At 34.8% G+C, this 14,692-nt stretch overlaps 1 protein-coding gene across 2 annotated transcripts; it reads right to left on the reverse strand.

Annotated features, from left to right (window-relative positions):
- Positions 1 to 7,383: 7,383 nt before the first annotated feature.
- Positions 7,384 to 13,108, reverse strand: LOC139839548 (telomere repeat-binding protein 3-like). 2 transcript variants are annotated; one of them, XM_071829629.1, is made up of 8 exons: positions 12,928 to 13,108; positions 11,922 to 12,022; positions 11,010 to 11,814; positions 10,112 to 10,344; positions 9,792 to 10,033; positions 8,880 to 9,206; positions 8,734 to 8,797; positions 7,384 to 7,827 (listed from the first exon to the last, which is right to left on the reverse strand). In XM_071829629.1, exons 2-8 carry the CDS (start codon positions 12,003 to 12,005, stop codon positions 7,654 to 7,656), a joined length of 1,929 nt encoding a protein of 642 aa, XP_071685730.1. In that variant the 5' UTR covers positions 12,006 to 12,022; positions 12,928 to 13,108; the 3' UTR covers positions 7,384 to 7,653. The 2 variants fall into 2 exon arrangements, with proteins under 2 accessions (XP_071685730.1, XP_071685729.1); XM_071829628.1 differs by having other exon boundaries at positions 11,916 to 12,022.
- Between the last annotated feature and the right edge of the window lie 1,584 nt (positions 13,109 to 14,692).

Genomic DNA, 14,692 nt, shown 5'->3' on the forward strand with positions numbered 1-14,692 from the left:
GATATTCTTATATATGCATCTTGTTAATGTCGGTTACCAGGTGTTCACCATATGAATGATTTTTATCTCTATGTATGGGATGTGTATTGAAATATGAAATCTTGTGGTCTATTGTTACGATTTGATATATATAGGTTAAACCTATAACTCACCAACATTTTTGTTGACGTTTTAAGCATGTTTATTCTCAGGTGATTATTAAGAGCTTCCGCTGTCGCATACTTAAATAAGGACGAGATTTGGAGTCCATGCTTGTATGATATTGTGTAAAAACTGCATTCAAGAAACTTATTTTGTTGTAACATATTTGTATTGTAAACCATTATGTAATGGTCGTGTGTAAACAGGATATTTTAGATTATCATTATTTGATAATCTACGTAAAGCTTTTTAAACCTTTATTGATGAAATAAAGGTTATGGTTTGTTTTAAAATGAATGCAGTCTTTGAAAAACGTCTCATATAGAGGTCAAAACCTCGCAACGAAATCAATTAATATGGAACGTTTTTAATCAATAAGAACGGGACATTTCACGATTCGTCCGTCAAAATTTTTCTCTACCCGCGGGTACCCGTTTACCCGCCAACGGGTAAATTTTTCTGCCCGTACCTGCGACCCGCGGGTACCTGCAACCCGTGGGTAAACCCGCAGGTTTACATAATGTGCACTTCTAACTAATTTTTAGTCACGGATACCCGCTACCCGCGGGTAAACTAGCGAATAATTATAAAAATATATTAAAAAATTAAATTATATAATATATAATTAAGTATATGTATGCGGGTTAACGGGTATACCCGCGGGTAGCTTAAACGGGCATCACGAATTGACGAGTCGGGTTTTACCCGCAACGGGTATGAAATACCCGCGACCCGCCCGCGACCCGCCAACTGGTACAAAATTTTACCCGACTAGTGCCCGCGGGTACATTTTTTCATAAATATCCGCCCGTCACGGGCACGGGTACCCGCGGGTCACTGGTTTTTTTACGCCCATTGTCATCCCTAAACTGAGCAGATGGTTCAGCTCGTCAAGCTCGCCAAGGGCACGTCCGATGGGCATTCTTGACCAGCACCAACAACCAGATTCGAACCTACACAGAATGTTCGGTCACGAACCGGAGCATCAAGGTTGGACTCAAACCGAGCTAGCCTCTTGAACCTATCACGAAAAGTAAAATCGCCTAACTATTTGTCGATCCAAAAGGATGCTGTCTCACCATTACCAACTTCTTTGCAAAAAGAGCTCGCAAAGTAGTAAAAGTATTTAATGCATAATTATATTATAAACGTCATATTTAAATATATATATTCTTTTGTGATTTCAGAATGTTTATAAAATAACCCAAATGCCATAAGAATACGCATTAATATTTTAAACTTTTTTACTAATATCAAATACAATCGGTTCAATCAAATGGCCCAATTACTTGTTGAGTGGCATCAATAAATTAATGTATTGCATTGAGTCGGTGTTCGAGTGTCCTATGATCATTTTATATCAATTGTTTAATATTTAACCTTTATAGTTTATGTATTATTAAACCTGTAGTCGTTCACCCACTTTGGTAAGTGGAGTCCCATATTTTATTTTGGAAAATAAACGTTGCCTGATTTATTCCTCTGTTACCGATTAGTTTTATACCACCTTTTCTCGTTTTAATTTAATAGTTTTATTTTGCATTTTAAGATTTTTCAATTTAATAGTCCGGTTTTAAAAATAGACAAAAATAATAAGGTAAAATTCTTTTATACTCTTGTTTTATTATGTCTATGTAATAATAACTAGTCCGGATCGGCCCGCGCGATGCGGCAGAGGCTTTAAGTGTGCATGTTCGTATTTAACGTAGCGTTGTGTGTGTACAGAGGGGGAGAGAGCCCATGTGTAAAGACCCGTTTTAGATGTTGATTGGGTTGACGTTTTTGAAAAATTGTCTATTTCGAACATATTTAGTCTCGTTTTGTTCGTAAAATTATTTAGAGTTTAATGGTGGTGTCAGTGGACAATAATTCGCGTCGAACAGGAAGATATAGGTCCTTAAAGATGGCGGTGGAGTTTGTGAGTATTTTTGAATTAAATATTGACCTTACACTTGAAGCCCCTGCATAATTTTAGGATTGGACAAAGCAGATGGGGTTTAACTGAAAAATGCAAGTGTGGAACGACAAAAAATAGGATTGGACAAAGCAGATGGGGTTTAACTGAAAAATGCAAGTGTGGAACGACAAAAAATAGGATTGGACAAAGCAGATGGGGTTTAACTGAAAAATGTAAGTGTGGAACGACAAAAAATTGAACTGGGATGACATCCAAATCCATCCCATTTAGTATATATATATATATATATATATATATATATATATATATATATATATATATATATATATAAAATAAAAAAGGAAAACATGAAATTGAACAAAAAGTAGAAAGTAATGATAATATTTTTAAAATTATGTAAGGACTATTAAATTCGGAGATAGAGAGTACTTAAATTGAGTGAACTTAGTACCAAGGCATAGTCTAAGAAGAAGAAAAAAAAGGTGCAGTTGTTTAAATGCTGCACCATTAGCATTCATGACGTTTGTTTTTTACCTCTAAGTAACAGATGATGTTGAATGGTTCAACATTCACTACTGAACCCTTCAGAGTTGGAATTCTCTCTTAACCATTAAACACCTAAGTTTACGTAATATTCTCTTTAAATTGTATCAAGAACACTTATTAAACAACTATAGGTTTTTATTAATGTTAAATGTTAATAAGGTAACGTTGCATCATTCACATTATTCATTTAAAATGATTATCAAATACATTATTGTTATTTTGAATTATTCAGATTATGAACCATTTAACGCTTAATTATTAAGTTTTATCAAACGCATCGTAAGTGTCGGATCAAACCAACTTTTTATTTATTTATATATGACAATTATGTTTGATGGTTTAGTCACTATTCTAAGTAGTGAAATTATGTCTATCCTTGTCCCATGTTATACAGTAACTCCTTCTTGGTCTAGTTTGCTCTCTAGCGTAGTGGCTCAGATAAACGTTTAGTTCGGAGATTTGAAATCACAAAATTTGAAATTCTATGGTATTTGGAATTCCAATGGGTCTCAAATACCATGATTTGAAATCCTATCACATGTTTGGTTTGAGTATACGAAATCCCGCGATTTATAAAACGTAGAGCGTAAAAGTAACACGTAAAATAAAAGGTAAACGTAAATAAAAAAACGCAAAACATAAAACATTAATTTAATACGTAAAGGTAAATCGTAAATGTAGAACATAAAGTGTAAAACGTGAAATTAGAACATAAAACGTAACATAACGTAACGTAAACGTAAAGTAAAACGCAAACATAAAACCTAAAAGTTAGTAAGGCGTAAAACATAAAACGTAAGACGTAAAACGTAAACGAAATATGTAAACATAAAACGCAAACGTAAGACATAAGACGTAAAACGAAAATATAAAATGAAAACGTAAAACGTAAACATAAAACGTAATACGTAAACATAAAACGCAAACGTAAAACAAAAACGTAAAACGGAAACGTAAAGCAAAACACAAACTTAACATGTAAACGTAAAAGTAAAACGTAAATCGAAAACGTAAAACATAATACGTAAAACATAAAACGCAAAACGCAAACGTAAAACGTAAAACGGAAACGGAAAGCGAAAACGTATGTTTTAGAAACCCTCCACTCATAGGATTTCAAAATCCTTCCATAACACAAAGGATTTTGAAATCCTCCACTCATAGGATTTCAAAACCTTATTTGAAATTCTTCAACCAAAACATATGTTTTCTTGGGTTTTAAAATGCAAATCCCACGAATCCTTCGAAATCCTATGAACCAGACGCGCCCTTAGTCTATGCACATGTTAGCAAAGATCATTTCGTATTGTATTAACTTATGTTACTTCCCCGTCCTAAATCTGTTGTCCTCAGACAAAAAATACATAGTTTAAGAAAAAGTGACTCGCACGTACTTTTTATTTATTTTAATATATTACCCTTTACTTTTAACATATCATTTTGTCTTACATATTTAAAGTAGGAGCACAAAAGAATTTTATTACATTATTGTTATCTATTTATAAAAGTGAAATATTAATTTAAGATATTTCACAGAAGAGTAGTAGACAACAGATTTGAAACGTAGAGAGTAAAGTGAGATCTTTCTAATCCTTTGGTCGAAGCACTGTGTTAGACAACGACTCATACTTAACTTAGGATAACTAGAATTCGTTTCGACCTCGTCAGGACTCCTAACTGCCGTTAAAAAAAGAAGGATAACTAGAATTGACATCTCTAGTTGATGTGAACAATTAAAAGATAAAAAGTTACAAGAGTCTAAGGGAGTACAAATCTACAAAGTAAACACTTGAATTTTCAAGTCGAAGACAAAAGAATGAAAGATAATCAACATTGAAGTGGTATTCAAGTTGACTTTTACAAACTACTAGCTGTCTAGACTATTTTCTGGCATGGACATGACTATTTTCTGGCATGTACATGGGTTGGCAAATACTTAACGTACTTAAGAAGATTTCATACGCATAAGGTACATTACAAACGGTTGAAATAACTATAGGTGTGGTTATGTGCACCTATTCTCAACCTTAATTAGGTATGATGTCAAAAGTACGATTAATCCATCACAACACTAAATTATTAGATACCAAAATACTAAAATTTATCCTTATAGTGATCATTTGTTTAGTCACTAATGTCGTATAGTGGTCAAAATTTAGTGACGATTTTTTTAATGGTAACTAAATAGAATTATTAGTTACCAAATAATAAGTCGTCATTAAAAGATCGTCAGAAATGACAATTTTTTCTTGTAGTGATTGTATAGCCATATCACAATGTAAAAAGTCTAATTGTTTAACTAAATGTAGAGAAGATAAGTGTAGGGTTACACAAAGAAGATCGAGGATTTAAACTTTAGATTTAAAAAAAATACGACATCCACGATTTCTCAAATGGGATCTTTGATCCGAAATTCGAGTAGGAATATACAACTTGTTGAAGAAGTTGCTCAAATCTGGGATTTCGTGTTGATTTTGTTTAAGGTATAATAATTTAGTTATCTTCGTGCGAATTATACTCAAGGTGGTGAGATAGAGTTTCGACTACCCCGTTTGGCTCACGGTTGGATTCCGGCGGAATTGGAATTGAATTCAGACACGAAGAGTGTCTAAATTCAATTCCAATTCAGTCGGGATCCCATTGGATTCCGTGAGCTAAACGGGAGTTTTTACAAGGGTTTAGTTTTCTTGTGCTAAATCGATTCAAGTGTTTTCTTGGGTAATAAGGTTTTGGTTATATCGACTTAAAGTTTTTCAGGGTTTCAACGTAAAGCCAATTACTTAACATGCGAAAAAAAAGTCGAGATCAAGGGCTAATGAGGTTTGTTGTTGTTTAAGATTTGTTGGTTGATTGTAGGTTAAGAGGTGTAAGTAACAAGTCAACAAGGAGTTGTGTAGTGGTGGTAGGTCAGGGGTACGACTCCCATTCGCTGTAAATTTTTTCTTGTTGTTACCCTCTCATTTCATGGCCATCGGAGGTTGCGGTCGTTTTGCGTCTAAACCTCACTCGAGAGAGTTTTACCACACGCTATGCCCATATAAAATCGTGGTGGGGGGTTTCCTCCCGAGGGCGGTAGGACTGTAATAATTCGCCAAGAAAAATGATGGGGTGAGTGGGATCTGACATCGCGTTCGGACCCCGTTAGTGACTCCTAACCGCCGTTGTAAAAGTAAGGTTTAAGGTGCCAAGACTCGTTAGAAAAATGATCTTAGAGTTTAGAAAGGTTTAATTTGATGTTGTATTAGCAATTTAGCATGGGAGATAACACACAAGGTTAATTCTTTAAGTTTCTAAAGGGAGGTTAATCAAATGACAAGGAAAGACAAAGGGAAGAATAATGGTGAATACTTTTTAGTGTACACGGGAACGAAAGTCCTGCACAAATTGGGTATATATAATTAGCAACTTGTGCATGGTAATAAAACATGATTTCATGTCATGATATACATGGTAAGAAGAAGGGTAATAGGTTTGTGGTTGAATTACTAGCTGATAATCATGAATAAAATGTGATCAAAAATGTAGGGATGATGAACCTTGAGAATTTGAGGAGTTATTCTTTGGGTTGTGTATAATAGGATGATTTTATTTATTGTGTTTTTTTTTTTTTTTTTTTTTTTTTGCGAAAAACGAGAAACTTTATAACGGAAATGCACTTCATCAAATAGATGAAAGTCCCCGAAACATACGTACAAACCAAAGAAAACTACTGAGCTTAAAAACTAGAACAAAATAAACCTAAAAAGCTCACAACAAATTATGGAATCAATGTCGCTAAACGGGATACAAAATAAAATCTAGACAAACAAACGAACAAGAAAAAGAAAAAGAGAGTGACTAATCAAACGAACAACGAAAGATTTGCAACCATCTTCAACTCGAAACCAAAACCGGAAGAAAAGCCTCACACATGCTTAATGAATTCCAAGAATTATTCCAGCTCAGCACCATAAATTTATTGTGTTATTTGAAAATAAATAAAAATATATGTCTTCTTTCTGTTCACTCTACCCTAAATGAGCGAATTGCATGCACTCTGCCATTGTTCTTCATGTCAATCTACAAAGCGCCTGCTGGTGTTCTAAACTCAAGTGAAGCTTTTAAGAAGGAAATTTCTCCGGGAATTATCTTGATGGAAAATCAATAACCTGGGTAAAGTGGAACAAGGTTTTAGCTCGAAAATCGCATGGAGGATTTGGAATTGGTAGTCTCCGAGTAAAAAATCTGTCAAAAATCTCAGTTTGCTAGCTAAATGGTGGTGGAGATTTTAGTTGGAAGATGGGTCACTTTGGTCATATATAATCTGGTCAGTACACGGTGACGATGGTGGAATAGACAATGATGGTTCATCAGGTATTTGGCAAAATATCATAAAGGCAGGGCATGAGATTAATAAAGTTGGTGTCCCATACTCCCATTCACATCTTATTTGTTTAAAAAAATTGGAAATGGCACATGTACCTCCTTTTGGTCTGATGTTTGGTTGCCAAATTCCACGTCAAATCTGCAATCTGTTACCCGAGGTTATTTGCTCTCGAGTCAAATCCAAATTGCAAAGTTGCAGATAGGGTTTGTAATTCGAGTGATGTTCTGATCGGTTGTTGGGAATGGTCAAATTCTGTTTGGGGAAGGGCATAGTAGTAGTAATGTAAATATCAACCGATAGATGTGAGAAAGTAAACTGTAATGCTATAATCACCAATTAAAGAAGTTAACAACAACTAATCCAGAAACAGAGAGAATTAAGCATCAAAAGAAAGAAGGGGTAAATCATTCACTAAAAAGAAATGAAATACATTACAGAATTTACAAAATGCACAATGTTATCATCTACATCAAACAGGCAAGGCAACCCATCAATAAAGTTGTGATAGAATGCCATTATTCCAATCCCGGATAATTTACAGCAACCACCAAATCAATTACAATTACAATTACAATTACAATTACATAAACTAAAGGATTAACATACTTACTACATCAAGTTTAAAACAAATCCATATTTCCTAAGTACATTTTTTCGTCATCATCATCATCATCCCTACACTTTACAATGGAGACCCAAAGGTCTTGTGATTCTTCATATGCTGTTGCTTAGATTGTTGCTGAGACCAGTAGGCATGTGCAGCCAACACACGGTCCAGTAGATCCTGTGGCACAGGTTCTCCCCTTCTTTGCTGTGGGCCAATGCTTGCTGTGTGAACCAGCGTCTTCCATTTATCCTGCTTATACGCACATCCATTAGTTTATCCTCGCCTTCTAATTATTATTATACTTTATAAATCATCATTTTTAATTTTTAATTTTATATGCTACTTGTCTACACCACCAAATTTAAATCTCAATGAGTAGTGAGTAGTGACAGTAGGTCTTATTATTAACTGAAGTGGGACAACCCTACCGAAAAAGACACTAATAAACTGATTTAGAGATTGCAAACTTTCAAGAAAAGGGTGCTATGAGTTGACTCGTACTAGTTGATTTAAAACCCCAAAGAAGATACGAATCAGTGTTTGACGCATAGCATGACTCGGAAGCTCTAAACTGACTCGGTCCGAGTAAAAAATCCGGAAAACGAGTCACAATACAAGTTGTGAGTGGACAACTATTTTAAAGATATAATCTATATATAATGGCTCTTTGTAGAGTTGTGGTCTGGTAACCTATTTGTAGATGTGGCAATTTCAACCAATCTATTTATGTTTTATTCTAAATAAAAAAAATTGAGATAATAATAAATTGAGATATAAATAAAAAATTGAGATAATAATAATAATAAATGTAAATATATGAACAAAAAAGGAGCTGGGTCAAAAGGGTTAAAAAGTTATCAAAAGTTTATTAAAATAAACATTTCCAAGTTAATACTCAGGAAACTTGCCTTTTTTTTTTTGAGGTCATCCCAACTTACCTTTTTTTTTTTTTTTTGAAAGGCAAGCCCCCCAAAGTGTAGCAGGTGGGGATTGAACCTGGGTCCTTTTGGAACTTTCCAAGCATCTTACCACCAAACCACCCCTTGGGGTTATCCCAACTTACCTAATCCCCTTTATTGAAGTCATCGGACCCAGCACCCATTTTGACACCTTTAATGTGTTAAATGAGGTGAAAACAGAACGTAGATTTTTTACCTTCAAGTCCACATAGGTCCGATGATCTGCATCATCAAAAGCACGCATTTTAACATCACGCCATCTGTAGAATTCACAACGAGATGTTACACCCGAGATGTATAAATCTTTAGTTAACATAACAATAGTGATTATGATATTCATACCGTCCGGCTCCGAGGATTTCAACCGCTTCCACGAGTGCTTCCACTTCTGTTACAGAAAACGGTCTCCTGGTCCTCCGTTGTGAAATTTCGTATCTTTTGCTCGGTTTATTATCACTCAATGGAACCATACAAATTGCCTCAGCATCCAATGGTGGAACAAGAACAAGAGCTTTGGAGTCATCCACTCGTTCTTGTGTTGTAACTTCAGCTGGGAAGGTAGTACCTTCTTCATTCTTCTCAATATGGTCATCCAAAGTAGTTACAGAAAGAGGGGGGCCCGGTGAAGAATTTGAGAAACGCCCATCGGTAATAGGACTAGAAGGAGACCTGGCAATAAGTCATCAAGCTAATATTAATATAGAAGTTCTAAATTTCCATTTTCATCTAAAATTTGGAGTAAATGGTATTCTAATACCGATATTTCATTATTCACCCTTTTGGAGCCTGGGCTTGTTCATATTTTGCAAACAGGGTTAATTACATGATAAAGTAACAAACTTTGGTCTGATTTCTGTTTTGGGTAACTTTTTTTTAATCATAAAAACACTCGGATGAGTCATTTTTATGTGCTCGTCAACTTTAACTGCCGGTAATGGCTTCCACAGTGCCAGTTTAACCTTGTAACAAGTACAGATTAGATTACCCAAAAGTTTTCGACAGTTAATAAGTTTTTACAAGATAGATGATTACCAAAACAAAGATCGACCCAAAGTAACCTTTTCATTCGAAAAGATTACCCAAATTTCTTGTAAGTTAAAGCCTTACTAAAAGGGCTTTTACAAGTGAGAAAATAGATGATTTCCAAAACAAAGATCAGACCCAGAGTTACCTTTTTTATGCAATAACAACTTATGTATGCTAAACAAATGTAAACGTATTTATAACTACTAAAGGAAACTCTTTAATAAGTACCTGGATAGGTGTTGCTGTGTGTTGCATGGTAGCAACAATGGAGTTTCTGGTTGAACTAAAGATGATGAACCTTCAGGTGAACTAGGCTCCAATGTAAACCCTAAACTTTCAAGGTTACAGTTTTGGGAAATCCCAGTTTGTTGCAGCGTTTTATTGTCATCTCTTACTTTTTTGCCCCGAAGAAGCACTCCTACATGTAATTGACCTTGTAAAATAGCCGTAACAGCCTCCATTACGCTCCTCTGTTGAAGACAGTTTGTAAGGGCTAGTATGGTAATTTCAAGATACAATTTCAGTTACGATTGCAAATTGAGACATACCTTTAGTGAACCTACAGTTGCAGTTTCGGGTACCTCAACGTACAGTTCAGGCACTTTAAAGGACTTTATGCTAAATTTAACTGAATTAGACATGCTTTCACTGCTTGCCTCCTTTATATACGCAGTTTTCGAGCTATGTTGAAATAACTTCCTTCTCTTAGATGCAACGTCTGCTTGAAACCGTTCTCTCGTATAAATACTCTTCCTTTTTTGGTACAAGGACCTAACTCCACCTAAAAGAAGCAAATGCATAAATATTCTTACTTACGACTTACATGTAAGAAAACAAGCATGAAAACAGATAATCTAGATTGGTTCCTGAATCGTGAAACACTTTCCTAGTTAAGTATTTGGCCCCTCACAAGCCTCAGGTTTACACGAAATCCTAATTGGGATAAGACAAGAACGATCTTGTTTCCAGGCAAGAAGAAATCAAAATCACGTATGAGAGAATCTGTATATTTCTGTGTATTTAGAATGAATGCAGAAAAACTGTTAAAAACGAATATGTAATCAGTTTTGGCAGCTGTATTGAAGAGTCACAACTCTTCATTTTAAGCGGGAAAAACTATTGGAAGACGCATAACTCTTCGTAACGTATAGTGTCTTTTCGGTTGAGGTTACGGGGCGCTACCCCCTCGACCCAGCCAGGGGAGCTGCCCCTTGGACCCTGCAAGAGGGCAGCCCCCTTGACCCCCGCAATTTGCGCGTCAGTTGCTAAACAACTCTTACAGGCGTGTACTCCACACTCTCCGAACCCGTTCTTAAATATAACTAGCTAAATCTTGCATTCAAGTAAATCCCAATTAACTAAAATTAATGTTAGATGACACTAAAATCACCAACATTAAATTCTTTACACTCTTTACACGAATACTAACAAGAATATGTCACTTACTAGTAGTGTCGGCAAATTGATATTCGTTAATTTTCGAGGATGCTTTCCAGTATTTAGAAGATAGCATCTTCCTTACTCTTTTGTATCCCGTACGCGGTCGTGATCCAAACACCCTACGCCTGGTGCTACATTTACTGTAACTAAAATATTTTTCATCATCATCTCTATTATTATTATTATTATTATTATTATTATTATTATTATTATTATTATTATTATTATTATTATTATTATTATTTACAACAATGCCCCTATGCCTTGAAGAACAATTAATGTGAACAGGATCCCTATAAAAGGATAGATGTCCGTCACGATTTGACTTTTTTGGCACACGAGTCAACCCTTTTTTTTGTTTCTCCATGGCCTTGGGATAATTATCACCGAAGCTAACATCACATATATTCTCAGGTTTACCGGAAGTGTCATTAATTCCGCTCTTATTTTCGAAGGTTTCGATTGTTGAACTGTTAGCGATTTCTTTTATGAAATTAGAAGTTGTAACAATGGAAGCATGATCTGAACCAGAATCATTTTCAATTTGTGGCGATTTGTTTAGTACAGGGTGAAGATTAGTCGGTTGAGCGACAAGCTCACTCTCAACACCGCTTTCTTGATCATGATGCTCTGATTTAACGGGGTCCACTTTGACTTCAAGTTGTTCATGGTCAACGCCTTCTTTAAGAATGTCAATACTAGAGGTTGAACTTTCACTCTCTTGCAATAACTTGCCAGCTACAGCTGCCAACAACTCAAACGCACATATTTCACCACCATTTTCTCGTGTTTTTTGATTTAAACTCCTCCTCTAAAAGACACAAACAGAAACTGTTAGTATATATTTATATTACATTTATAAATTCAGAATATTAGAATATTATGCCGTTAAAGGAAATAAATTATACTTACACGCACCCTCAAGGATCTAGGAGCTTTAGGTATCACAGGGGGCAGTAAACCATGAAATCCTCCATAATATATTCTCTTCTTTAACACCATATTTTAGGCATACATACCTGTATTTAAAGATTATCAACCAATTAAACCAATGACTACACGTCTACACCTCTATTAAAACATCACAAGTGCTATTTACAAAGTCTAATGTCCAAACCATTCAGGCTTGCCTGAGTGGCCACCGAGTTGCCCAATGAAGCACACCACCCGGGTTCAATTCCCAGCTACGCCAAATTGTTCAAAAAAGGGAGTGTGACTAGAGGGTGCGCATAATGCGCAATTCACCCGGTACCGAGTCTCACGCTCGGGAGGCTTGATTACCCGAGGTTTTACCTTCTATAGGGGATGCTTACCCAAAAAAAGAAAAAAAAGTCTAATGTCCATTCAGTACTTCGAATCCGTGTACCATACTGCAAGATACTGTACTTTGAAGTGTACCTTAATTTACAAACTTGCTAGTATTTCAGAAGATATAGATCTCATGATCAAATTTAACACCACTAATCATACATATTTAATCAATTTTCATATAAAATGAAGCTTCGTCAAACAGAGACATCATAAAATGAAAAACAGTAGAAATAAAATTAGAAAGTAACTAAATAAACTATATCATCAATCAATTTTCCTTTTATTCAATAGATATCTCAAGAAAAGGTCATAATTGTACGGAATTAAACAAAAAAAAAAAAAAAAAAAAAAAAACGATCTTTCCACTGCAGATCGCACAAGTTAGATCGTAATATTATAATTAAGTCAAACATATCAGACAAAGAATAGCGAATTATCCGAATCCGATACGCTGATCCGATCCGATCCGATCTTAGCTTCTACCACACGAAGATCGGCACAAATCTCGGTGAAGAAAACACACAATTATACATAACAACAGCAACTATTTGCAAGGGGAAGTTAATTAGATATAAAATTGAGCGATAAAAACGAGAGATCGAAGTGAATTTACCTGTGTCTGAATGATTCGCAAGTGATACGTAACTGTAGCGTTTGATTTCGATAATTACAAAGAATTGAGAATATTATTGATGTGAAAAAAGTGATGAAATTAAAATGTGGTAACTGGGAAGGAAATGGATGGATGGATGGATGGAGTGTTAGGTGCTTAAAACCCTTGTTGATGTTGTTAATAAAGAAGATGTGGTTTTGTAGTCATTCACCATAGATTCCGATGATGATGATTTATGTATGTATGATGTGTCATGTATACGAATGGATGTGTTAGTTACAGGGGTAAAATTGGTAAAATAGCGGACATATTGATTGGATCGAATTTGAAAATTGAAATTTAAACTCTACACAGTACACACACTACAAACCGTTGATTATTGATAAATTTGATAAACTAGTAAAAAGGTCTGCCACTTCGTTGGCCAAAACACGAACCGGAAAAAAAAAAAAAAACTGTTCATCGGCTCATGTTACTGTTCATCGGCTCGGTTACTGTTCATAGGTTTGGTGGCTATAATTACTGTTCATTGATGTTGGCTGATATACTTATTGTAAATAGAAATGATTTCACTCACTTTTTTAATAAATAAATTCATCGTGTACAATATTTATATATTTAGTATAAATCTTTTTCTGGCAAAAAAGAATTTATATATAACCAATTTTTACAAAGAAGTGAAAATTGAAATAATACAGTACTTAAAATGGACTAACATTTGGACTTGTCCACACACTTAAACAGTTAAACCCATAACAAAATAGCCAAATATATATATATATATATATATATATATATATATATATATATATATATATATATATATATATATATATATATATATATATATATATATATATATATATATATATATATCTCTCTCTTAAGGCTATTAAAACATCAAATACAATAAAATATGTCTTAGACTTTAAACATAAAAAGCAACTTTGAACTTCACTGCAGCAAGGTCCACGGCTGATTCACCATACATGAAACTGAAAATTTTCGCACACCTTTGCAATAGTTTGCATTGACTAGCCATTGGAATACCTTGTACTTTATAGGTGAGATAACCCCGGCCCAACACGTATAGACACCATTGAACAAAGCCTCATTTCTTGTGTTCCATATGAGCCATAAAGTCGCCGGTCCAAGTAAACTCCAAAATTTCGAAGCATTGATGCCCATGCCATTATTCCAGTCATACGAGAATTCTATTATGGATGAAGGCATAACCCAGTAAATATTCCACCACCCAAATAACCCCCTCCAAATATTATCCGTCCACGAACAATGTAATAGTAAATGGTCGATCGATTCGACATAATTCGCACGCCAAACACACTTATCATCCATTCCATCTCTCAAGCACCGTATATAGCTTAACACTTCTTTTACCGAGACGCCACCTTGAATGTTTAACCAATGAAAAATAGTTATCTTTGACGGAACGAGTTTATTCTACACCACTTTCATCAAATCGAACATTGTATCCGTACTTGTAGGAACCATTAAACGAACCCTTTCCGCTATCGTATAACACTTATCAATCGAGTGTACCCATTGAATTTCATCATCAATATCGGTATCAAGTATAATAGGCTCCAATAACACTACCAATGTTTGATGTTGAATAACATCATATTGATCTAGTTCGGCTCTAAATCCAAAATCCCACATCATTATACCATTCACACATATACTACCATTTCCGATAATAGTGCATTTCGTTTATATGATAACCGATAAAGTGCCGGGAGTTGGT

This window comes from Rutidosis leptorrhynchoides, chromosome 4 (assembly GCF_046630445.1).
Source record: "Rutidosis leptorrhynchoides isolate AG116_Rl617_1_P2 chromosome 4, CSIRO_AGI_Rlap_v1, whole genome shotgun sequence".
In the NCBI taxonomy this organism is placed as follows: domain Eukaryota; kingdom Viridiplantae; phylum Streptophyta; class Magnoliopsida; order Asterales; family Asteraceae; genus Rutidosis; species Rutidosis leptorrhynchoides.

Bases quoted from the DNA above. Each gene is read 5' to 3' on its own strand.
- LOC139839548 (XM_071829628.1), bottom strand. From the start codon at position 12,005: ATGGTGTTAAAGAAGAGAATATATTATGGAGGATTTCATGGTTTACTG. The intron at 10,345-11,009 runs GTAAGTGACATA...TGCTTCTTTTAG, and splicing joins TCAATTTGCCGACACTACTA to GTGGAGTTAGGTCCTTGTAC. The intron at 8,798-8,879 runs GTATGAATATCA...TGAATTCTACAG, and splicing joins GAAATCCTCGGAGCCGGACG to ATGGCGTGATGTTAAAATGC.